This window comes from Mesoplodon densirostris, chromosome 12, assembly GCF_025265405.1.
Source record: "Mesoplodon densirostris isolate mMesDen1 chromosome 12, mMesDen1 primary haplotype, whole genome shotgun sequence".
In the NCBI taxonomy this organism is placed as follows: domain Eukaryota; kingdom Metazoa; phylum Chordata; class Mammalia; order Artiodactyla; family Ziphiidae; genus Mesoplodon; species Mesoplodon densirostris.
Window position 1 is genome coordinate 27991678 of NC_082672.1, and position 23688 is coordinate 28015365.

At 41.2% G+C, this 23688-nt stretch overlaps 2 protein-coding genes across 10 annotated transcripts in view; one reads left to right on the forward strand and one right to left on the reverse strand.

Annotated features, from left to right (window-relative positions):
• The window catches only part of MTFR2 (mitochondrial fission regulator 2), a 157455-nt gene that overhangs the window by 83138 nt on the left and 50629 nt on the right, over nucleotides 1–23688 (forward strand). Inside the window, exons 8-9 of one of the 9 annotated variants that reach the window (XM_060114753.1) lie at nucleotides 8596–8764; nucleotides 13563–19538. The exons of 1 other annotated variant lie outside the window; for it this stretch is intronic. In XM_060114753.1, coding sequence (XP_059970736.1) covers nucleotides 8596–8745 — 150 coding nt within the window. In that variant the 3' untranslated portion in view covers nucleotides 8746–8764; nucleotides 13563–19538. Of the gene's footprint in view, nucleotides 1–7457; nucleotides 7504–8595; nucleotides 8765–13014; nucleotides 19539–23688 lie in introns of those variants that run through there. 7 more of the 9 variants (XM_060114756.1, XM_060114752.1, XR_009533952.1 and 4 more) reach the window with 7 other exon arrangements.
• PDE7B (phosphodiesterase 7B) overlaps nucleotides 1–23688 on the reverse strand; it is a 215292-nt gene that overhangs the window by 18318 nt on the left and 173286 nt on the right. The window contains exons 3-8 of the mRNA XM_060114761.1: nucleotides 23286–23437; nucleotides 20765–20828; nucleotides 18521–18616; nucleotides 16152–16252; nucleotides 14599–14730; nucleotides 490–581 (exon numbers count right to left, since the gene is read on the reverse strand). Of these exons, the coding sequence (XP_059970744.1) occupies nucleotides 490–581; nucleotides 14599–14730; nucleotides 16152–16252; nucleotides 18521–18616; nucleotides 20765–20828; nucleotides 23286–23437 (637 nt within the window). The remainder of the gene's footprint in view (nucleotides 1–489; nucleotides 582–14598; nucleotides 14731–16151; nucleotides 16253–18520; nucleotides 18617–20764; nucleotides 20829–23285; nucleotides 23438–23688) is intronic.

Here is a 23688-nt window from a genome sequence, read left to right on the forward strand (position 1 = left end):
ATTCAGTTACTTAACAAAAGACATTTTAGAAAAGAATTCCTGACTTCTCCTTTTGCTAAGACTGGCAATAACAAAACACGCTTTATTGAACTAGGCTTCAATCTAGCTTGGGAACTCCTGTGTTCCTTCTTGATAAATATTTATTATTTGGATCTACACAGGAGGACAATTTTGCTAACATAAAAGACAGGAATTTGGCAAAGCACAGCGTTGATGCTGAAGAGTGTGAAAGCTGAGAGCTGTTTATTATCTCTTTTCCTGACGTTAGGTCCTACACTCTCCAGGCCCTTTCAGAGTTCACAGAGGGATTCTGGTTTCTGGGTTGCTGTAACTGACACCACATCTCCTCTGATAGGCAACCAAGGCAGCACGGGCCGGAAGCACAGTGGGCTGGCTCCCTGCCATTAACCCTGGCGGTCTCAAGCCCAAGAGAAAGTGGCTTATCTCTAAGGTGTGGACATCAGTATGTTTCATCTCTACGCCACTTACGTCATTTCCTTTGGCAAGTGAGCCAGAAGTCTCGATTCTCGAAGCATGCCGATCGTAGATCGCCAGTGGTGATTCTCCAGCACAGACATATTCTAGAAAGAAAGAAAATTAAAACTATAAATGGGGGAGAAGCCAGATACCGATCTCTCTCGCTGAACACAGCTCCGTGGAGGCCAGTATTTTCCCTCTGGCCAGTTGGTACCTGATGACATAGAGGCAGAGCGGAAATACAAAATAAAACCACCGCAGGCCTATTCTCAAGGCTATAATAATAGTGTGTGGGGGGGTCAGGGCCCCGCTGACCTTCCACCAGAGGGCTGAATGCGGGTCTATTTCTAGCAGCCGCAGTCCTGTCTCTGTCTGGTTTTGAAAGCGCATTCAGATAACAGTGTAGAAGAAAGAAAGTGAGGCAGTAAAAGTAGGTAGTAATGGATACCGTAGGGCTATGTGCATAATATAATCCACAATCACACTACTCAACAGAACAGAGGCAGGCCTCCCAACCTCTGGTGTGATATGCGCCCCAGTCAATGCAGTCTTGTTTTGGTGGCTTTGTGGCGATTTATTATTGTGGACACTAAAGTCTGAGAACCACTGTCAATAATCTTCGTGATCAGTATATCGGCACTTAGCCCATTAGGTCTGGGTTTGAATCTACAGTTGCTTCCTTGTTCAACTATCTTGGTATTGCTTCCTTTGTGGAAACCTCTACTACATCCAGTCTCTCCTTTGACCTTAAGTATGCTGTCTGTCTGAACATTAGCTAACCATTTAAATAATGAATATTTCTTACAACCTACTGTGTTTTGTTCTATATTACCAAACATTATGGCCTTACCACTGACTTCATTTACAGAGAATAGAACTCTTCTAGTCCCCAAGAAATCTTTTCCCTTTATTTTCTTATTTATTTATTCATTCTCCATTTTATTTCAAGAGGTGTTATAAACTTACAAAAAATACAGGAAGATAGCATTTATTAAAAGTGAGGCTAAATTGTCAAGGCATGGAAGCAACCTAAGTTTCCATCAACAGATGAATGGACAAAGAAGATGTGGTGTATATACATACATATATATGTGGTGTGTGTGTGTATGTATATATATATATATATATACATACACACACACACAATGGAATACTACTCAGCCACAGAAAATAATGAAATTGTGCCATTTGCAGCAACATGGATGGACTTGGAGGGCATTATGCTAAGTGAAATAAGTCAGACAGAGAAAGACAAGGACAGAGATATCACTTATGTGGAATCTAAAAAAAAAATACAACAAACTGGTGAATAAAACGAAAAAGAAACAGACTCACAGAGAATAAACTAGTGGTTACCAATGGGGAGAGGGAAGGGGGGAGGGGAAATGTAAGGGAAAGGGATTAAGAGGTACAAACTATTATGTCTAAAATAAGCTACAAGATATATTGTACAGCACAGGGAATATAGCCAATATTTTGTAATTGGCTATACTGGAGTATAACCTTTAAAAACTGTGAATCACTATAGTGTACACCTGTAACATACAATATTGTATATCAACTATATTTAAGTTGAAAAAAGTAGGGGGCAATTGTGTGATTCTGCTTATATGAGGTACCTAAAATAGTCAGATTCAGATTCATGGAGACAGAAACAATGGCAGTTGCCAGGGGAGCTGAGGGAATAGGGAGTTATTGGATTGGCCAAAAAGTTCGTTTGAGTTTTTCTGCACCATCTTATGGACAAACCCGAATGAATATTTGGGCCAACACAACATTGTTTTGTGGGTACAGAGTTTCAGCTTTGCAAGATGAATTCTAGAGCTTGACTGGGGTGGTGATTGCACAACAGTGCAAATGTACTTAGTACCACTGAATTGTACACTGAAAAAGGGTTAAGATGGTAAATTTTATATTATGTGTATTTTGCCATAATTAAAAAAAAAGTGAGGGGAAAGAAGCAAGGAAAATACTATGGAGACTGATGGAGCCAGGACAGAGACTGAAAACTACTCCATCATTATGCAACCCCACTCCTCTTGCCATTATATCTGTGCCATCCGTGTAATGCTCAACTTTTTCAGCAAATGGGAAAAGAGAATTCCCCAGGAGTGACACAATCTAGGGTCTATTAGGAAAAAACAAGTTCAAGAAAACTGCAACTATTCTTGGTTCTAAAACCAGGTCATGATTTCTCCCCAGGACTTTGTAGAATGAGTTTCACGAGCTGGAGTCTTATTCCGACTCTCTGTACAGGCTGTTCTACTGCCATTCATTTCTCTTTGCCAAGGAGTCATTATTCCTTACGCACCACTTGACCAGGTTTGAACTTGTGATGAGATTTTGTTACTTTTATCAACCAGTCTATTATCTCCTTTTGGGCATGAGCTACACACAGCAGAAGACAATGTTTATGAGAAATAACATACTAGACTAATTTGTTTTGATTGTAAAGATTTATGAGAGCAGAGAGTGATAGGTTAGTGTGATGTCACAGATGTTCTATCCCTGCTGTGACATTTAATTCAGTCACTCATGAGCATTCACTTGCAAGACTAATTCAAGTAGATGTGACATGAGTGCCCTCACGTGAGTTTTTCAAGGGGCCGGAAAACTGTAACAAGACCTAATGATAAATGACGCCATATCCCTGTTGAGTGGAACAAAGGCGTCTGGAGAATTGCCTTAAGCATTGTTATTTATGCCAGCCTGACTTAACATCTTCATTAATAATCTTCCTGAAGACAGAATAAATGGATACTTGGGAAATTTGCTGGTGAAACCATATTTGGAGATGAGCACCAGGAAAATGGGAGGAAATGGAGGGGGCCTGGAAGCTGGCACAGAATAAAAGGAAACAGCATACATATTACAAACACAACCTTTCATGGAGCTGTCATTATACATAAAAGTATGTTTTGGCCAGAATTGTGTTGGAGGTAGGGGTACTCCACTGGATGCAGAAGAAGAAAAGAAAGGCAGTTTAGGGAGGGGGGATTAACATTTCTGAAGCACCCACTGTGTGCCAGGCCCTTTACATGATCTCATTGAATTCTCACATAACTGTCTACTGTTTTAATCATTAACTCACAGCAAGTAAAACTCCAGGTTTCTCTGAGAGGCCACATAGCTAGTCAGTAGCTGAGAAAGGCCTTCAACCCAGGTCTGCCAGGCATCAAGACCTAAGCTTTGCACACCTCCACTTGCTGTCTCCCAAGAATTACCTCTGTTCACCCACATCCAAGCATTCAGAAGCCTGACATTTATAAACTGATGAATGCCTACAGTTATACTTAATTTTCCCCCAAATCATCTATAGTTGCTGCTTTAAAAGTCAATGGTTGATTGTTTTAATTAGATGTTAGTTTCTAAATCCACACTGGAATCTTTGCACATACCTCCAAATTTGGTGTCACTTCAAAAAATCTTGTAGTTTGAGTGTGTCGTGAGTTGAGGAGATTTAGATTGTCTTGGGGGAGAATTCATCCTTCAGCCACTCTCGACCCTCGCAACTGAACACTCTCTGAGTTCTGTTGGTTCTTCCATCATGGCGTCTCTTATACCCATCCCTTCCTTTCACTGAAGTGACCATATTTTAGTGCTTTATTATCCTTAGTTATCCTTCCTTCTATTCATCCTCTCTCCAACTTCCAGAATGTGACTTGTTTACTTGACAAAATTTTTTACCATCTCCCTAATCGTTGGTTGAAATATAAACTAATGTTTTTTGAACACCTCCTAATATGCCAGGTGCCATGGCAGGCACTGGGGGTCTAAAGGTGAATAAGACAAAATTGCGGCCCTCAAGGAGCTCACCTAACTTCAATATGATTGTGCCATCTGCCTTCTCCCATGCCCTGCTCCAAACTCTACCTTGGTGTCCTATCAGATAAATTAAGCTTAACTCCTTAGCTCGGCATTCAGTGCTCCTTAAAAATTGTCCCAACTATCATTCTGTTCCTATATGTTTGAGATAATTGAATACCTTTACCTTTCCTTCCCTACAAAGGTCTTATAGTCCAAATAAATGACACCATATTAATAAAACTATAACTTATTATTGACATTATTAAATTATTAAGACATGAAAATGTCCTTTCCTTTTGCCACTTTCATGACTTTCAAGGTAGTTTATGTTCCTCAAACTCCTCTATGTTTCCTTATCAAACTAAACCCTGTCTTCCAAAGTCCCATTCAAACACTCCATCCACAAAGCCACCTGGAATGAGTCCAGTTAGAGGTGAACTTGCCCTCCTCTGAGTCCTATAGCTCTTTTTCTCGGCATTCCTCAAGTCCTGAGCCCAGCTGGTCTCGGTCCCGTTGATGTGTGTGACAGTTGTATATGTACTTCCTGTTCTTCTTACTAGATTATAAACTGTATGTGAGCAGGAACCCTGCCTCGTTCCTTTTGTATCCACTCAACTGTGTGCCTTGCACAGAGAAAGTGCTTTCTATTAATTTGCTAAGTATATAACTGAACAAATTACTTGATTTCATTCGGCAAACATACTGAACACTTACTATGTTCCAGGCACTGTAGTATGTGCTTGGAATATATCTGAACAAAAGAGACAGAGAACTAGAGGTAGCAGGGATAGAGAGAGAGAGAGAGATAATAAACAATAAGCACAAGAAATACTTCGGGAAAAAAAAGTATAGCATCCAGAAGATAGCAAATGCATGGAAAGAAGGAAAAGCAGAGCAGAATAATGGGAATTTGAGAGTCTGGAGGCGTGGGACGGGGAAGGTAAAGTAGTCAGGGTAAGAGGTGAGATTAGAGCGAAGGCTTGAAGGTAGGAGGGAGCTCACCATGCTGATGAGGGAAGACTGTTCCAGAGAAAACAGCTGAAGTAAAGGCCCCCAAGGGGGAGCAAACAGCTGTGAGGTACATGTGTAGCGAGGGAAGAGAAGTATCGGTACAAGGAGTTAGAGAGGTAATTCGATACCAGCTCATGTGTGGTCTTCCGGCCATTGTAAGGATTCTGATATTTACTCTGAGAGAAGTAAGGACCCACTGCAGAAGTCTGGGAGGAATGAAATTATATGACTTAACCGTAAATAAGATCACTTCGGTTGCTATGTTGAAAATAGACTTTGGTAGGGGATAAGGGTAGAAATAGGTGTAGGAGGTGGGGGGAGAGTGCAGTTATCCAGGCCAAAGCTGATAAAGGCTTGGACGAGGAAAGTGGAGGTGGTGAGATGGTAGATTTCTGGATGTGCTAGGATGGCTCAGTGTTTGGAGGAGTCTCATCGTTGTCCAGAATAAAGATAACATTTCCCAGTCTCCTTTACAGCTAAGCGGAATCATCAGGCTAAATTCTGACCTATTAAATGTAAGCAGAAATGTTGTGTGGGATTTTAAGGAAAGTTGTTTAAAGGGAACTGTTTCATCTGGGAGAGGCTTCTTTTGCTTTATCCCTTCCTTCCTTCTCACTGTCTGGAATGCAGCAGGAATGGCTAGAGCTCCAGCAGCTAGCTGGGCGATGAGGACAAGTGTCATACCCCAGTGATAGCAGATTGAAGAACTGAAAGGATCTTGGGTCACTCATTCTTAACTTTGTGAAGCCACCACGCCTGCCCTGGACTGCCAATATCCAAACTTCTTTTATAAAGGATAGAAACAAACTTCTACCCTTGCTTAAGTCACTAACACACCACATTATTTAAAGTTGCTTTATTATCTTCCATATCCTCCCAAAAGAGTTGATAAAAAGACCCTTTCAATGTCTTAATCTAGAATAATGCTTGGCTTTGGCATAAGAATCTTAATAAAGAATTTTATAACTCTAAAAAAGAGTGAGGTGAAATCACCTTAGTAAAGTCTGAAATGCACACGTGGGCTCATGCACATCTGCGCGAGGGCATGCACACACAAACACACACTTCTTATTTCTGGGATCAAACATTGCCATCTGCTAGGAAGGACTTTCCTGGTTCTCCAAACAGAACTGACAGCTCCCTCTTCTAGCTCCCCATTCCCAACCCAAGCTTCTATCCTACTGTCCAAAACACCTTATAACAACTTTGTTCACTGGCCTTGCTCCTACATATAAGTAATTTTCACATGTTTTTGTTCATTTACTCTTAAAATAGTCTTGAAAAATTATGGTCTCCCTATACTTTTAAAAATTGATATCTAAAATCACAAATTTCTATGGTAACAAAAGATGTAATAATGTCTTGCATTTTTGTGAATATTGGTGTTTTAATATAAAATCATTATATAACTCTTTTATGCATTAAATGTATCTAAGGGAGTCAAAATACCAATGGCATTTAATACCGATTAATCACATGTTTAAGAAAACACATGAATAATTTATCTTTTAAGTCAAAAATTTTAAATTGATTTTTTTCCCTCTAGAACTTACATTTCCATTCTATTTCCCGATAGAATTTTATTTTAATGTAATATATTTTGATGTGTGAAATTCTTTCATCATCACCCTATCATATCTCTCTGAAACAAAAATAAGTATTGATATATAAATTGAATCTTTAATTTAACAAATTTACTTAACATCAGGCTCTAAGTAGTAAATATTTTTCCAGCTTGGGTTTACAATGCAATTGCTATTGGTTGGTAACTAATTGATGAAAATACACGTATACTGCAAATTTGGAAAACATTATGCTTAAGAATAAAAATGTTTTGGGACTTCCCTGGCGGCGCAGTGGTTAAGAATCTGCCTGCCAATGCAGAAGACACGGGTTCAAGCCCTGGTCTGGGAAGATCCCACATGCCACAGAGCAACTAAGCCCTTGCGCCACAACTACTGAGCCTGAGCTCTAGAGCCCGCACGCCACAACTACTGAAGCCCGCATGCCTAGAACCCGTGCTCCACAACAAGAGAAGCCACCGTAATGCACACCGCAACGAACAGTAGCCAGAAATAAATAAATAAATAAAAAGAATAAAAATTTTTTTTTTTTTTTTGTGGTACGCAGACCTCTCACTGTTGTGGCCTCTCCTGTTGCAGAGCACAGGCTCCGGACGTGCAGGCTCAGCGTCCATGGCTCACAGGCCTAGCGGCTCCACGGCATGTGGGATCTTCCCGGACCGGGGCACGAACCTGTGTCCCCTGCATCGGCAGGCGGACTCTCAACCACTGCGCCACCAGGGAAGCCCAAAAAGAATAAAAATGTTTTGACAATGCATTTATTCATGAGATGGCTGGGAGCATTATAGTACCTCAGTTATAGGAGATTTTCTTGAATATTTTTAGTTGTTCCTTTGGTATTTTTTCACACTGCGGCAATATACAATATTAGTGCAATTGGAGCAAGATGCAATATGCAGAATGGATAAGAGATATGTCTTTCTTTTGTACGGTGGGAACAGGGTAACTGTGAAAGAGGAGTAGAAAGTAGAACTGGCTTGACTGTCCTGAAAGCACATTCCAGGTAGGTCAGTTTAAGGAGCTGAAAATGAATTCTGTTAGTGCTATTCATGCCTGTGTACTCCTGGGAAAGTCTTCGCGTATCCCCATGGGCACAAATGCCTGGTTTGAAGCTGCTGCCATACATGATTGCCATTGAGAACAAGGAGCATATCTTATTCATCTTTGTGCACCAGTATGTGGCACAGTGCCATTTAAATAACGAAATATTTGTTGAATGGATACTAAGTCATTAACCTCCAAAACCCCAAAGTGCCGTAACTGCAAAAGTTTAAGTAACTGTATAAGTAACAGAGTCCTGTTAATTTTTTGGTCAATAGCTGATAAAAGCCAGACTTGGAATCTTCTGCTGTGAAATCCTTAGACTCAGGTAAAAGTCAAAGAGATTTTAAAATTCTTACAGCAATGGGCTCTCTCACTATTCGCTCACAGATGACCAGGATTAGGTAAACGACTCCAGAAATAACATATATCAGATAGCATTTGTCAATTGCAAGATAAACAAACCAGAAGACTATTATAAAGAATTTTCCGTGATGCTTCTCAGTCTTCATGGTGTACTCTTGATGCAGGGACGTAACAATGCAGTGATCAGCACAGGTACCTACTAAGTGGACAGGACGGGGATATGCTTTCTTGTCTGTGTGCTGCTGTCTCTCAGATTTCCCCTCTGGGTCCCTGTGTGTGCTCACTGTGGCCAACATTTCTCATTTTTCAGTGTTACTCAGGTTCTGTCTTTCTTGCTGCATGGGTCCAACCTGTGCATCCATCCGTCTCTCCATCCATCTATCCATCCACTTACTCATCCAGCAAACGTCCCACCACCCAACGAATATTCACTAAACGTGAGGACTGTGCCAGATGCTGAGGATACAGCAGCGGACGAGGTAGGTGCCTAGAAGCTTGCAGGCTATGGGGGATATGGACGTCTAATCAGGAAATGGCAGTTTAGAGAGATAAACACCGTGATAGGGGAAGTAAGAGAAGGCTGTGAAATCATACAGCAGGGGCATGGAAGATGGATTTTTTTTTTTTTTTTTTTTTTGCAGTACGCGGGCCTCTCACTGTTGTGGCCTCTCGTGTTGCAGAGCACAGGCTCCGGACGCACAGGCTCAGCGGCCATGGCTCACGGGCCCAGCCGCTCCGCGGCATGTGGGATCTTCCCGGACCGGGGCACGAACCGGCGTCCCCTGCATCGGCAGGCGGACTCTCAACCACTGCGCCACCAGGGAAGCCCTGGAAGATAGATTTTTAAAGAAAAAGAAGGCTTTCAGGAGGAAGATCTGTCCAAGTTGGGATCAAAAGGATGAGTAAGTTAGAGAGGAGTCCGAGAATGCAGGCAATACAGAAACTATAGCACTGCCATGTTTACATTTCATTAAAACAGGCAGAAGGAAGAAGAGCATGTGTGTGAAGACCTGGAGCAAGAGGGACACTTTATATCTTCCCTCCCGGTTTTATTTATTTTTTAATCATTAGAAATGATCACTTTCAAACATACTATATATTTTACTTATTTTCTGATTCCCCTAGTAGAAAGCAGGGATTTCTATTTGTTTTGTTTATCTTCTGTACTGCCAGCACTTGGCACATATGTCGGCTCTGGGATTCTGAAAGTGGTTCAGACTGGATGATGCATAGAGCCTGGGAGAGTAACGGTGGGAAGTGGAACTGGAAAGTGTAGTGAGGGTCAGATCATAATGAGGCTTGTAAACTGGGTTAAGACATTTGGACTTAACCCTGAGGGCAATGGGATTTTAAGCAGGCATCTAAGTGTCACAGTTGAGCTTCAGGAAACTCATTCTGGCAGCACAGTGGCGGAGGGGTTGGAGACAGGCAAGGCTGAGTGTAGATGACAGGATGAAAGACGTTGGTGCCCTGCTCTAGGGGAGGATCTGGCACGAGCAGGCTGGGAGGTACTGGTATTTCATAGGCAATGGCCAAATTATCTTTGTCTTTCTGAAGAGGGAGGTGGTTCTGCTCCTACAGACTCACTGGCTTTCACAGCAGCTCAAAGACCAATATCAGCAAAAGGCAGATTGAAAAAAAAGAAGATGCTCATCAGAAATGCTCATGGAGGGCTTCCCTGGTGGCGCAGTGGTTGAGGGTCCGCCTGCCGATGCAGGGGACACGGGTTCGTGCCCCTATCCCGGAAGATCCCACATGCCACGGAGCGGCTGGGCCCGCGAGCCATGGCCGCGGAGCCTGTGTGTCCGGAGCCTGTGCTCCGCAACGGGAGAGGCCACAGCAGTGAGAGGCCCGCGTACAGCAAAAAAAAAAAAAAAAAAGAAATGCTCATGGAGGTCTGAACATAGGATGAGATGATATTGCTTTAATATCCATTTAAATCCCAGCACTGTATTGGAATCCCACAGTAGGTACAACATCCCTCTACTTTCAGAAGCAGCAGCTCAGCAATCTCACATCATTCCAATGAGAATGTGTTCTAGTGTCACAAACTCTTCATACCTATAGTTTTATTAATAAGAATAATCTTCACTGTAAAGTTGAGAGAGTAAGCATCCACCTTTGTGGCAACAAAACCTACCAGAATTTATTTTGAACAAAATAAAACTCTTCAAACCGCTACTGCAAAACCGTTATTTCCCCTTTTATCTGAATAATCAAGTATTATCCACCCTAAGAACAAAACAATCTATTTGTTCTAGAATAACAACACATCTGGCATTTAATAAACCACCAACACAGGTTTTCAAATTAAACCGAGAGTCTCTTTGTCAAAGAGAATCTGGCAGAGCAGATTTGCTATCACACAAAGCAGCTTTAAACTGTTGTTTTTTTCTCCTATTTTTTGGACACTTTCTTTGATTAAAATACTTAGAATGATGTTGATAAACTGAGTCTGGTGTACAACAAGACTCAGAGTTAATTATACCTTTTAAACCAGCGGAGGCAGGAAGAAAAACAACAACAGGAACATAGTCTGTGTTTTCATTTTTAATTGCTCACGAAACCGGGAAGCAAGACTCCAGAAGATAATGAAGTCACTGAGTTCTTCCCTAACAAGCCCAGTGGTCTCCTTGGTAACGCTGCAAGGGCCCCAGCCCAGGAGGTCTCAGAGGAACAGAAGCTCCCTGAGTCCTCAACAAGACCTTGGCCCTTGAAGAAACTATACCACTGCCACGTTTACTGCCTGTTGGAAGATGTCTTTCTCTTGTTTGATCTGCATCTGCCGAAGACACTGCTCTCACAAGGAGCCCGAACATTGATTGCCGTCCACGGGGCAGGCCTGTGTTCAGATCAGGGCCATGGATGTGCCACATGCCAGCTACCTCACTATGAACAGTGGAAACTTTATGAAACAGAAAATCAAATTTGAACCTCCTTTTTACAATTTTCATTTCACTTGCCAAAAACACCTTTCATGAGGCAGAAATCATGAGGTTACATATAATCTTTGCAATTGCTTGTTTGAGTGGAGGTCATAGGACCATATGGAAGGAACATGTCTCCTGGCTCTAACTTCATATTTATGGTGCAGAGTCATTAAGAATAAAAAGTGGGGGCTTCCCTGGTGGCGCAGTGGTTGAGAGTCCGCCTGCCGATGCAGGGGACATGGGTTCGTGCCCCGGTCCGGGAGGATCCCACATGCCGCGGAGCGGCTGGGCCCGTGAGCCATGGCCGCTGAGCCTGCGCGTCCGGAGCCTGTGCTCCACAACGGGAGAGGCCACAACAGTGAGAGGCCCGCGTACCTCAAAAAAAAAAAAAAAAAAAAAAAAAAAAAAAAGAATAAAAAGTGATTAAAAATGCTGGCCTCTTCTAAGTGCTTGTGATAAGTGACCAACAAAAATGATTATAAACTTCTGCAAGACAAATAGAGAATGTAATAAATACAATGTTTCATGGAACAACTAATTATTAATTATTTTATTCATTAGGTTCTGTCACTAGTTAATATGTAGTTGGACTCTATCAAAAGGAATTAACTTTTTTATATGGTTTATTACAAGATATTGAATATAGTTCCCTGTGCTATACAGTAGGTCCTTGTTGTTTATCTGTTTTATACATAATAGTTTGTATCTGCTAATCCCAAACTCCTCATTTATCCGTTTCCCCCGGTTCCTCTTTGGTAACCATAAGTTTGTTTTCTATGTCTGTGAGTCTGTTTCTGTTCTGTAAATAAGTTCATTTGTATCATATTCTAGATTTTAAATTGAACTGAAAGCAATTCCTCTTGCAATTGTAATAAGCAATATCATGTCTGATTTAACAGTTACTTTGCAAAACTGCTGAGCCCACATGTTGGAGGATTGGAGGGTGGAGGGACAGAAAATAAATTCTCAGCTGTATCTCTCACATCCTGTTAGGTACAGTCTTAGTCCACCACGGACACCTGGACTGCTTCCAGTCTGATGAGACTGGTGCCAGGTGGAAATGCCTTTATGGTCTTCATGTTGAACTTGGGTTGGCAGTTCAGCTAGCAAGTCTGGCCCAGACAGAGGACAATGGGAGAGAGCCCTTTAACTTGGCCTTCACTGCAGCTGCCCTGGCTCTCGCTTTATCTCAGGGCAGAAGCACAGGCTGGGTCTTATGCAATGATCTTCTTATTTATTAGAACTAAAAGAGCACAGCCAACAAAAGGAGGGAGAGGAAACCCTCTTCCATTTTATCTCATTTCTAGTAAGTCTGGATTGTACAAAGTCACGCACAGGGTGTTCTCAAAGCCCCATAATTCCTGGCACATCTTCTTGGCTATTCTCGTTGACCAAATGTGTGTGCATGTGCATGTACAGTTTTTGTATATATATATATGTATATATATATACACACACATATATTACACAGTATACGTATTGTGTAATATATATGTATATATATGATGTGTATATATATTTTTTCACTCATTATCACAGTTCTTAATATTTTCTGGATGTATAACTCATTTTAAAATATAAGTCATGGATCCTCTCCCTAGAAAAATGTGTATAGGTACGTCGTCGGAAAATCTGCATATAGTTTCCTGAAAGCTTATTTATGTCTCAACCAACAGGCCCTTGGTAGGCTAAAAGGCTGTATTTCCAAAGATTTTAAGGTATCGTGTGTTGTTAATGATCTTGCTGAGTTGATATTTTATGTAACACGATTTTTTTTTCTTGAAATTGAAAACCTAAAGAGTTATGCCAGTTCTTCACTGACAATGCGAAATGAAGATTTTCTGACCCAGATCACATTCTGTGCAGCTAACCTACAGTGTCTACAAAAGGGAGACTACACACTTCATCATAACCTGCCCAAGTCATTGAACGGAGAGCAGGGGCCATTCATGACAGGACTGTACTCAGCGCAAGGCCACAGAAACAGTCCGTTTGCAGTTACCCTGGAGCTGTGGGTTTTCGCCCCCAAAGTACACCAGTTTATGCTGCCTTTGCTGTCACACTCTCTGCCCTGCTACTCAAAATGTTACTCACGGGATCCTCCCGGGCCGGGGCACGAACCCCTGTCCCCTGCATTGGCAGGCAGACTCCCAACCACTGCGCCACCAGGGAAGCCCTCCCCTGGTCAAATTTTTAATGTTTTCCCCAAGCAATAAATACAGCTTCTGAGACTGTTTAGAAAGTTTAGCTTTAGTTTTCATTTTCTTTGTTTAGTTTTCAGCTCATCACCTAAAGTTTTTCTAAATTATGTCACCCTGTCCCCTCTTTACGGTCATTTCTATCCCAGCTCCAGGTGCCGGCTGACAGACCAAGAGAGCCGAGTGCTGAATTACGTACCAGGGGATCCATAAACCCTGGAATGCCAATTCCTACCGGGACCCAAAGCTAATCAACTAGATGGAAAAAAGCTCTGTTTCATGTTTCAGTTGTACTTTATCCTCAAGCTGCACTGTTTTGTATAACGCAATTGTATTATGGGAATCCTTTAGACATTATTCCCGTACTGAATTTTTTCAAAAGATCTACTAAAATTGAGATCAATGACTCCCTTGAATGCAATGATTTTGTTAATGACAACCAAAGGTCTCCCCCAAACCATGTTGAAAATTCTGGGAATAATTCGTTTATGATATAGGGTTATAATATCTGAAGTAATATCATAGATAAGAGTTCTTTGGGCCAATCTACTTGTGCTGTTGAACAATTTTATAACAACAAAGCACGCCTATTGTCTTCGATAACATACCTGTGACTCAGAAGCCAAAAAAGTTCAGAAATGGCCCTGGAGAATATAGCCAATATTTTATAATAACTATAAATGAAGTATAATCTGTAAAATCTTTGAATCACTATATTGTATACCTGAAACTAGTGTAATATTATAAGTCAACTATACTTCAATAAAAGAATGAAAACATGATTAAAAAAAGAAATGGCCCTAGAGACGTAAATCTGAATTAGGATTGCACCTAGGAGTATCATTTATAGAAGTTCTACAAGGACTGGCTTCAACTGGCCATTATATATTAGATGGTTCCTATGGAGACAGATAGTCTCAGACCATGAGACGGTAGACTCAGGAATCCTGTTTGACTTTGGACAATTTCAAACCTGCTTCAGAGCAAATTGAATTCCTTGGATATCCTTGTAAACCAATTTAATCTTCCCTGGGGGACACTCTGAACCTATTTCAAACCCATGCTCTTTGGCTGTGGTCATCATTGAGGCTGACCCTGAATGAAGGCTGTCTCCAAGGGTGAGATTCAGGCTACAGCACTGGGCCTAAAGCAGTTAAACATATTGTATAATGTTGGCTCCCTTACCTGATATAGGTTGGCAAGGTGGTGGTTTGTTTTGATCAAAAATGGCTGGTTTACCCCTGGATGGTCAACATCGTGGGCTGCGGCAGCCAGCAGTCCAAGCATGATGTCCAGAGGTGTGAGGGAGCTGGCGAGCTGTTAAAGGATTGAATGGGGAGATTGACTGGTGTGTTTCCAAAAATAGGTTAGCATTTGTTCTGGCTAAATCACACTGAATGAATCATCATAGTATCGTTCAGGCCTTTCATCCAGACCGTAACCTTCTGAAGCTGTCAATAAGGTAACAGAACCATGGAAATCGCAGGAATAAAGAAAGGGCTGTGAGGAAAGTAATTAAGCAACTCAAATTGTGTAGCTCATCCAGGTGGCCTCCTCTTCCTGCTGCTCCTGTCTTGTTTTGTTGTTGTAGTAGTATTACCTGTTGGCAACACTGCTCTATAGTGGGCGGGGAGAAGAAGGCAGAGTCTAAAATCAGCCTTGCTCCTAGGAAAGCTGTAAGTGAAGGAAAAAGCTGAAGCCAAAGCGATGGAAAAAATCACTTGTGTATTTCAACCATCCAATATATCACTGCCACTTCTTCGAATATGAAATCCACAGTGGGCTGAATTGCAAAATTTGCATATTTCTTCAATGTGTAATAAATAAAGTGGGGGAATGTGTGAGAATCTGTCATTTTTTTTTTGGTTAGCTAGGAAAACAAGCAGGAAAATGGGAATCTAGTGTTAGCTTTAAATACTCAACTGTGCAATCTATACAATTTTCAAATTACTTAGGGATTAAATAACAAAACCTTTAATGTCTTCGGGATATTTTATAAGGATGAGGCATACCCAGTTTTGTCTTGGGAATGCCTATCTGGCATCTGTATATTTAGTGGTTGATGTTAAAACTGATTGAACTAAACAGTCTTGGACTGAGATATTTTCCAAAAACCCTAAAAAAACTCATCCTGTATGTTTTAACAGCTAGGTTTTATATGGCTAAGAAATGCCTAGATTTTGAGTAACAAGCATTATTATCATGTTTTAAATTTTGGATTAATATATTGCATCTGGGCATATTTTTAAAGAGGTTTTTGATGTTCACAATTTCTCTTGGGCCTGAATCAGGATGCCTAGTTGCCTCAGTAGGAAATGCAGCTGAGTCTTGAGGAGTTTTAATTTTATTTGTTGATCAAAAACCATGAGGTGGGAGACTTCCTAGAAAAGTTCAGTTCTGGTACTGTTTGTGGCAAAGGTTCAAGGCAAAAGCAGCTAACTTCTGTGACGGTTGAAGATATCTAGGATGCAGATTGTCATAGAGAGGGTTGTTTTCGTCCTAATGCAGCCTTGAAAATATATAAATTATGAAACAGAACCTCTGAAAATTTTCATCCTCTTTCATGACTATTATACAGTTTTCAGAGCTGATACTGAAACCTTAATATAAGCAATTTGTATTCATGCTATAAATTGGCGCATAACCCAGTTGCTCTGATATGTCAGGGGATTTGGGACCCGGCAGGTAGTTTACATGGCATTTCCAGATGGCCGAGGAGGCAGCAGGTCTTGCCTTACCTTTGGCTCCTTTAGGTAGCAGTGCATGGCCTGGGTGACATCGGCCGCATGAACAGCATTGTGATATGGGTTTTGGCTGTGGTAATCTTCTTGAACCATGACTAGGAGGTAAGCAGATAACTCAATCAGCTAAAAACAAAACACAAAGGACATACTAGCTCAGACTTATTGAGGGTCCTTTTTGCTTAAAAATAACAGTGTCTCCAAAATGTGCAGCCTGGGAATGCTTTAGAAATGAACACGATTTGCCAGCTTGGCAGTTCTACTGGGTTGATTTCAGTGGAGAGGAGGGGGAGGGAAGAGGGAAGAAAGGCTAAAAGGATTTGTGAGGCCCTTGGGATTCCTCACCACCTTCATAAATCACCCCTTTCTGGCATTCATGAAGGCTCTCATTCATTGGAAAAATAAATATGTAGGAAAAGGGCAACTTTATTTCACACTATAGTTTAAGTATTTAAGTTTGCTGCCATTTAAGAATAATGTGCCATAAAAGAGGCTTCCTTTTAAAGAGACCTACTCTCATCCAAAGATTGCTTTATCACTTAAATAACAAATACTGACCAAAGCAAATCTGGGGATTCTTCAGGCAGAAATTCATAGATCCAACTGAGGAATCCTTGGATTTATTTCTATCTTACTCAGATTAAATGATCATCTTTCTTGCCCTTCCAATCTAGGGACCGGAGTGATCTTGGAATCGAATAGAGACACAAGGAAGGCAATTTGAGTTTGCTATTTACAGAAGCTACTTGCCTGCTTCAGCTAATAACTAAGGCAATGTCTAGGATGCAATATATTCAGTGTGTATAGAATGTCCTGGCTTTCAAGTTTCCTGGCTATGTTCTCTCAGACCAGCTATGACTTTGGCTCTGTATTCCAGTGTTATTTCTTTCATTGAATCTTTGCCTTTTTCACATGTACTCTGGGTGCCTACACATGTCCAAAGTATCTGTGCTCTCCCTCTTTAGACAAATCAAAATTATTTGGCTCTATTCATGGCCATTACTTTGCTCAATCAATCTGAACACAATTAGCTTGAGGTTATTTGTGTTTCTGGAATGAGCCGTGCTCTGGCTTGTTTCCAGTATTTCTGTTGTGCCACATGTACCTTTTAATCAGCAGGTTTATTTGACTATTATATGAACCCTGGCTCTATTACTTATCTGTATTGGGCAAGTTACTTAACCGAAAGTTTCCTCCATTTCTTTCTCTATAAAATAGGGATAACAACAGCTCTGATCTCAAAGAGGTGCTGTAAGGATTAAATGTGGTAATATATGCAAGTTCTTAGAAGACTTTCCAGCATATGTAAACACTATATAAGCCTGGTGGTTGCTGCTACTGTTGTTATCACCATCACCATTATTTTACCCTTGATGCATCAAGTCAGCTTCCAAATTCAAAGCACTGCCATGTGCCATGTCAAAGAAGCCAGGAACACATTAAGAGGCAGAGGAAAGTCATTTGGTGACTAAAAATGTGCCCTGGGGCTTCCCTGGTGGCGCAGTGGTTGAGAGTCCGCCTGCCAATGCAGGGGACACGGGTTCATGCCCCGGTCCGGGAAGATCCCACGTGCTGCGGAGCGCCTGGGCCCGTGAGCCATGGCCGCTGAGCCTGCGCGTCCGGAGCCTGTGCTCCACAACGGGAGAGGCCACAACAGTGAGAGGCCCGCGTACCACAAAGGAAAAAAATGTGCCCTGGATAATTCACTGGAAGATAAATAAGAATATGCATGAAGTCAAATGAGATCTGGGGCTGCTTTTTGATGAGGAGAGATGGTGGAGTTGAGTGGAAAGATGGTAGGCTTTCAAATCAGACAGACCTGGGCTTGGACTGCAGCTCTGCCAATTATATGTTGTTGACCTTGAGCAAGTTACAAAACCTTTTTGTACTTCTCCTTACTTATGGGCCAAATGGTGATAATGGCCAACTTGCAGGGTTGTTGAAGCTGTTAGAAATAACGTACCAAAAGCCCCTTGCCTACAGTGGGTGCTACATACATGGTAGTTCTTATCATTAAAAAAAAGCCTGTTGAATATTTCAACAACTCATATCCAGAGTGGCATTATTTGAGGAATATTTTCTGGGATTTTGTTAATATGTGAGCAGATCAGTAACTTCTGGACAGTTATTTGCTCTTAATGGTTGTCTTTACATAGCCTTTATCTCTTAAACATAACTAATCAGGTAAGCATTTTTTCCAGTGATTTAAATAAGTAAACTTATTTTAAAATTAAGATGAGATGATTTAAGACTAATATGAGGTCTTCATCTACCAGGCTATGGCTCTTGCCACTTTATGTTAAAGAATATTGTAGATTGCCATTTTTCAGGGGCAAGGGGGTAGAAATAAGGAAAAAAGGACTTACCTAAAAACCTGTGTAAGGTCACCATATCTAACTTGAAGTGGTGAATGAGCCCATGGGCGTTGAAGAGGTGGCACAGCAGTGTTACCAGGCTGTTTCCTATAGGGGAACAGCCACCTGTTTTAATCCATTTTCATCACCATTAAAATATCAAGACTAGCAATAGCATCCAAAGTTTCTGTAATGAAAGTTCTCTGATAGGATCATTTCTTTTCCCCTTTAGATTTAAAATTATTCAAGTGTAAAGATATTATTACTATGATCTGGTCCCATATTTTCTCTTATTGTACAAGTAAAATTAACTTAGACCTTCTCCCTATACCAAAGGCAATGAAAACATTAAGAGTTAAAAGGAGTCTGCCTACTGCAGTATCAGGGACACATACATGTGTGTGTGTGTGTGTGTGTGTGTGTTTGTATGGTTATTTTTTTTAAAGACATAGTTTAATGGTCACTTGAAATGTGTCTTAAGTTGCTTCCAATTGACTTTTACCTTTACAGGGGTATCTAAGCCACCACAGTGCCTATTCTTCTTTTGGAAAATCACCCAAGATGAAATTTGACTGTGAGATATTTTATAACTCAAGCCAGCAGAGGTGCAAAATTGAAGCTACAATAACTTGTAAGCATTCAAGAAATATTGTTCATTAGAGAATAAGGATTTTAAATATTAAAAGCATTATAAAGTTTATGAAAGACTTTGAAATGTACCAAGAAGATGACTGGCTGCCTTAATTGGAAAACTAGGTGTTGCCCAAGCACACTCTTCCAGGGTACCTGATTCTATGTGTTTCTGTAGCTTTCATCATCTTCGAGCTGTTTCACAACAATCAAAGTTGTAGATAACTGATATTATTGCAGATGATTCTTGGCTGTATACATGCAAATGAAATTAGTGAGGTGGAAATACAATTGATTTCCCCCTCCCAGTTTCTCACCTATTTACAAATTCATTTTGGCATTTCTTACTGCTTTTATATGTATGGCTCTTTGAATATTCCTTTGAACTAGCTGTAACATCTTACTGGATCTCTAATTAATTGAGTTTAATAAAATCATTGATGTGATCACTTCATATCTTTATGAGAGTCGTGATTATACTCTCTTTTTAACAAATACTTTTGGGGCCTCCCTGGTGGCGCAGTGGTTGAGAGTCCGCCTGCCGATGCAGGGGATACGGGTTCGTGCCCCGATCCGGGAGGATCCCATATGCCGCGGAGCGGCTGGGCCCGTGAGCCATGGCCGCTGGGCCTGCGCGTCCGGAGCCTGTGCTCCGCAACGGGAGAGGCCACGACAGTGAGAGGCCCGCATACTGCAAAAAGAAAAAAAAAAACAAAAAACAAATACTTTTGTTCATGGTTAATTTCATATACTGGTCCCCATCTCTCAATTCATTTGAGCAAAGTGAAATGCAAGATTATGAGATACAGCCCTATATGGTCTAGTTAGCTTTCCACAGTGTAAAGCTCAGTTTCATGGTCTTAGGCCGTATCTCTCTCCACTGTGTGTTGTTTGTCAAGAAACAGAATGGTGAGAAAACCATCTGTAATGACTTAAAACACAAACCTGTATATGGTAGGACATGTGACGGTCAGCATTAAATGTGACGTCTTTCATTGGCTCCCTGTTATCAGCATTCGTTTAATGGGCAGATGAAAATATTATAGGATTTTGTTGTTTTCTTAAGGGAAGACTCTATAGGCACAAAAATTTTTAAAGTGGAAACAACAAGAATGTCTACTTTTCCCTTCAGCTGCAGCCTAAGTGTTTACACTCTATGCTTAGGAGTTGTTTTCTCCTCATGATGCCAAACATCTGAACAATACCTGCAACGGGGCAGACTCGCTCACTTAATAAAAGTGCAAAACCATTGGCCCAGTAAGAGTCGGGACTGATCAGATATGTTTTTATGTTTCTAGTTTTCATTGACTAACAACAAACTCCTTCTTTTCGCATGTGGCCAAAGTATTCTGCAAGGAAGGAATCTAATCTGTGGTTTCTAAATTGCTTTGGGAACAGCAAGACCAGAAGGAAGCTGTCTTAAGATCTGAAGTCCAGATTCAACCCTTCTTCTTCGTTTGAACTAATTTTCCCTTGCCTCGGTCCTTCTTGAGTGGCTGTAGATTTATGAATGTGGGAAAAGAGAGAAAAAAGAATAACAGTGTTTAAAAATATATTTTGTTTTTCACGAAATTAATCCCACTTTAATGGTGTGTATTTTAGTGAGAATTCTTTTGGGTGACTTACCATTTGTCAAGCGATCAAACAAGAAAATGTCAAAATCCCACATTCCCACTTTGGAGAGCATATGCTGAAAAGACAAACAAAAGCCAGCACTCACATGAATCATATCGGAGACTCAAATATTTACTTTGAGACATCGTGAATTAAACAATTAAACAGTTGAAAATAGCATACGACTATCTATGTACAACTGGTTTGTAGTAAAACAAATCTTACTCTGCAGCCTAATAACAACAGTGTTAAAGGGACAGGCTCCGGAATCAGACTGCCACATCCTATGTTGGCTGCATCGCTTACTGGCTGTGATACCTTGGGCAAGTTCCTTAACTCTCTGTACCTCAGTTTCCTAATTTGAAAAATGTAGCTGATAATACTATTGCTTCAGAGGGTTGTTGTGAAGATTAAATAAGGTAACAGGCTTCCCTGATGGTGCAGTGGTTGAGAGTCCGCCTGCCGATGCAGGGGACACGGGTTCGTGCCCCGGTCCGGGAAGATCCCACATGCCGCGGAGCGGCTGGGCCTGTGAGCCATGGCCGCTGAGCCTGCGTGTCCGGAGCCTGTGCTCCGCAACGGGAGAGGCCACAACAGTGAGAGGCCCGCGTACCGCAAAAAAACCCCAAAAAACAAACAAACAATAAATAAGGTAAAACATGTAGAAGTGCTTAGAGCGGTGCGAATACATAGTAAGCACACGATAGATACCTTTTAAAATTGTAGTTCTGTTAAGTCTCTACATCACAAACTACTATGCACTTAGGGGAGGAGGTTTACAGTAAACTTAAAAAAAAAGAAACCTAGATGACTGATGAGCACACCACTCTGCTCAATGTGGATGAAATGTGAACCCCTGTAACAGACAGGAAACTAAAGCATGGGCAATTGAAAATACTGGGTACTTTAAACACCTACTGTCCAATGCAGACTTACTGTACTATCTTTCTTTTTAATAATATCGCCTGCTTGGAATTAGATGGTGTTAACTCTCAGACACAAAGTTGCAGTTGCTGATTCTATCCTCACTGTAGCTCCTGTGACTGCCTTCCTCTCCTCTCACAGGCCCTGCTAACGGTAAGGACCAGCTCACTCTCCTCTACCGGCCCTTGAATGGCCTCCCTGTGTCTTTTGATAAAATCCAACGGCGTCATCATGGCACGCAAAGGCCTTCACAACAGCATCAGAAAAATGAAGGGATAGTAGGTTTTTGGTGAAGTCTAGTTTGAGTGAGTTTTTATCCAAAAGTCACACAATTCTAAAGGCGGAGCCAAAATTTGATCTCTGACATCCTGACCTCTGGTCTGTTGTTCTTTCTACATCTCACTGTTGTCTTTCTTGAGAGGTCCCCACAGAGAGTGCTGTCATGGATGCTCCAGCACTGGGAGCTCAGCCTTGCTCTCTCTCCTCCTCTCACCAAATGAAACAACCAACCAGCCATTCACTCAATCTCAGACCTTGGGCTGTTAGGATTGATATTTGCTTTCTTTTTGTAGACCTAATGTGGGGAATTAGTTCTTCTAACATTACTTGCTGCTTATTTCTTAATAGTATATACCATTAGAATATATTTCTTAATTGCATATAGACAGCATAATATTCCTTATCATAGGAACTATAAGATATTACCTTTGACTTCTGTTTAAACTGAGGTGGTTTATTCCTGAAATTTAAATTCCTTTGGGAGTTTGGGCTAGAGATAACCTTTGAACTTTTTTTATATTGTCACACATTAGATTTCTACCCTCTGTTGGATCAATGCATTGCAAAAGTAGTTGTCAAATTAGTAAAAATTTTTTGAATAAATTAAAAATTATAAAAAAGACAGTGCACTGTATTTTTTTTTTTTTTTTTTTTGCGGTACGCGGGCCTCTCACTGTTGTGGCCCCTCCCGTTGTGGAGCACAGGCTCCAGACGCATAGGCCCAGTGGCCATGGCCCAAGGGCCCAGCCGCTCCGCAGCATGTGGGATCCTCCCAGACCGGGGCACGAACCCGTGTCCCCTGCATCGGCAGGCGGACTCTCAACCACTGCGCCACCAGGGAAGCCCCAATGCACTGTATTGATAGCCTAAAGTGGAATTAAGAGTTGGTAATTACTGGGTTAATTTCAGGGTAGCTATTATGGTGAGATAATTCAACGGGTCAAAAAATTTATTCCTTCACTGGTAATCGGCCAGTCCAAAACTTCATTTTATTTCGTGTTGTGCAAATGTGTTTTGCACATTTATAAAAATGAAAATAGCTAGCATGTGCTAGTCATGAGTATATTAAGCATGCAAACATGCTTTACCTTGTTTAATCCTTGTACCACCCCTATGAGGTGAGCGTTTCTATTACTTCACTTCATATTTAAGGAAAAAGTCCAGATGTGCTGAATAACTGTTCAGAGGCACGGAGCTCTTCAGTGACAGAAGTAAAGACTCAAACCCAGGTGCTATTGGGGGGTGGGGGTGGGAGGGATGGGGAGTAGGGGGGAGCACATGCTCTCAGCCACTGGCCTGGTGTGAGGCGACAGAGAGGTAACTAGCTCACCCTTGCTTGTCCAAGGTAGTCTTCATCCAGCAGGTGGAGCGGGGCTTGCGGTATAATTCCACGAAGCAGCCTTGATGCATGGAAGTATCTTTGAAAGCTTAACAGTCTTTTCACCTTTTTCTTGGTGCCAATTTCCCCTGAGTGTGTTGTATCTGTGGAAAGTAATCAAATTCAGAAGTTATATATTTAAAAAGCCCCATTTTTCTCCACTATGTAAGAATACGATGTACTATATAAAGGAGAGAAATCTAAGAGATGCTCTCACAGTGCTTTCTTAATACAGACCATTTAACTCTGCATTTGAAATTTTTCTAGAAAAAATGATATTTCTTATATGTTACATTCATTAAAATGAGATATTTCTGACTAATTTTGGAAGACATGAAATACATGAATTAAAAAC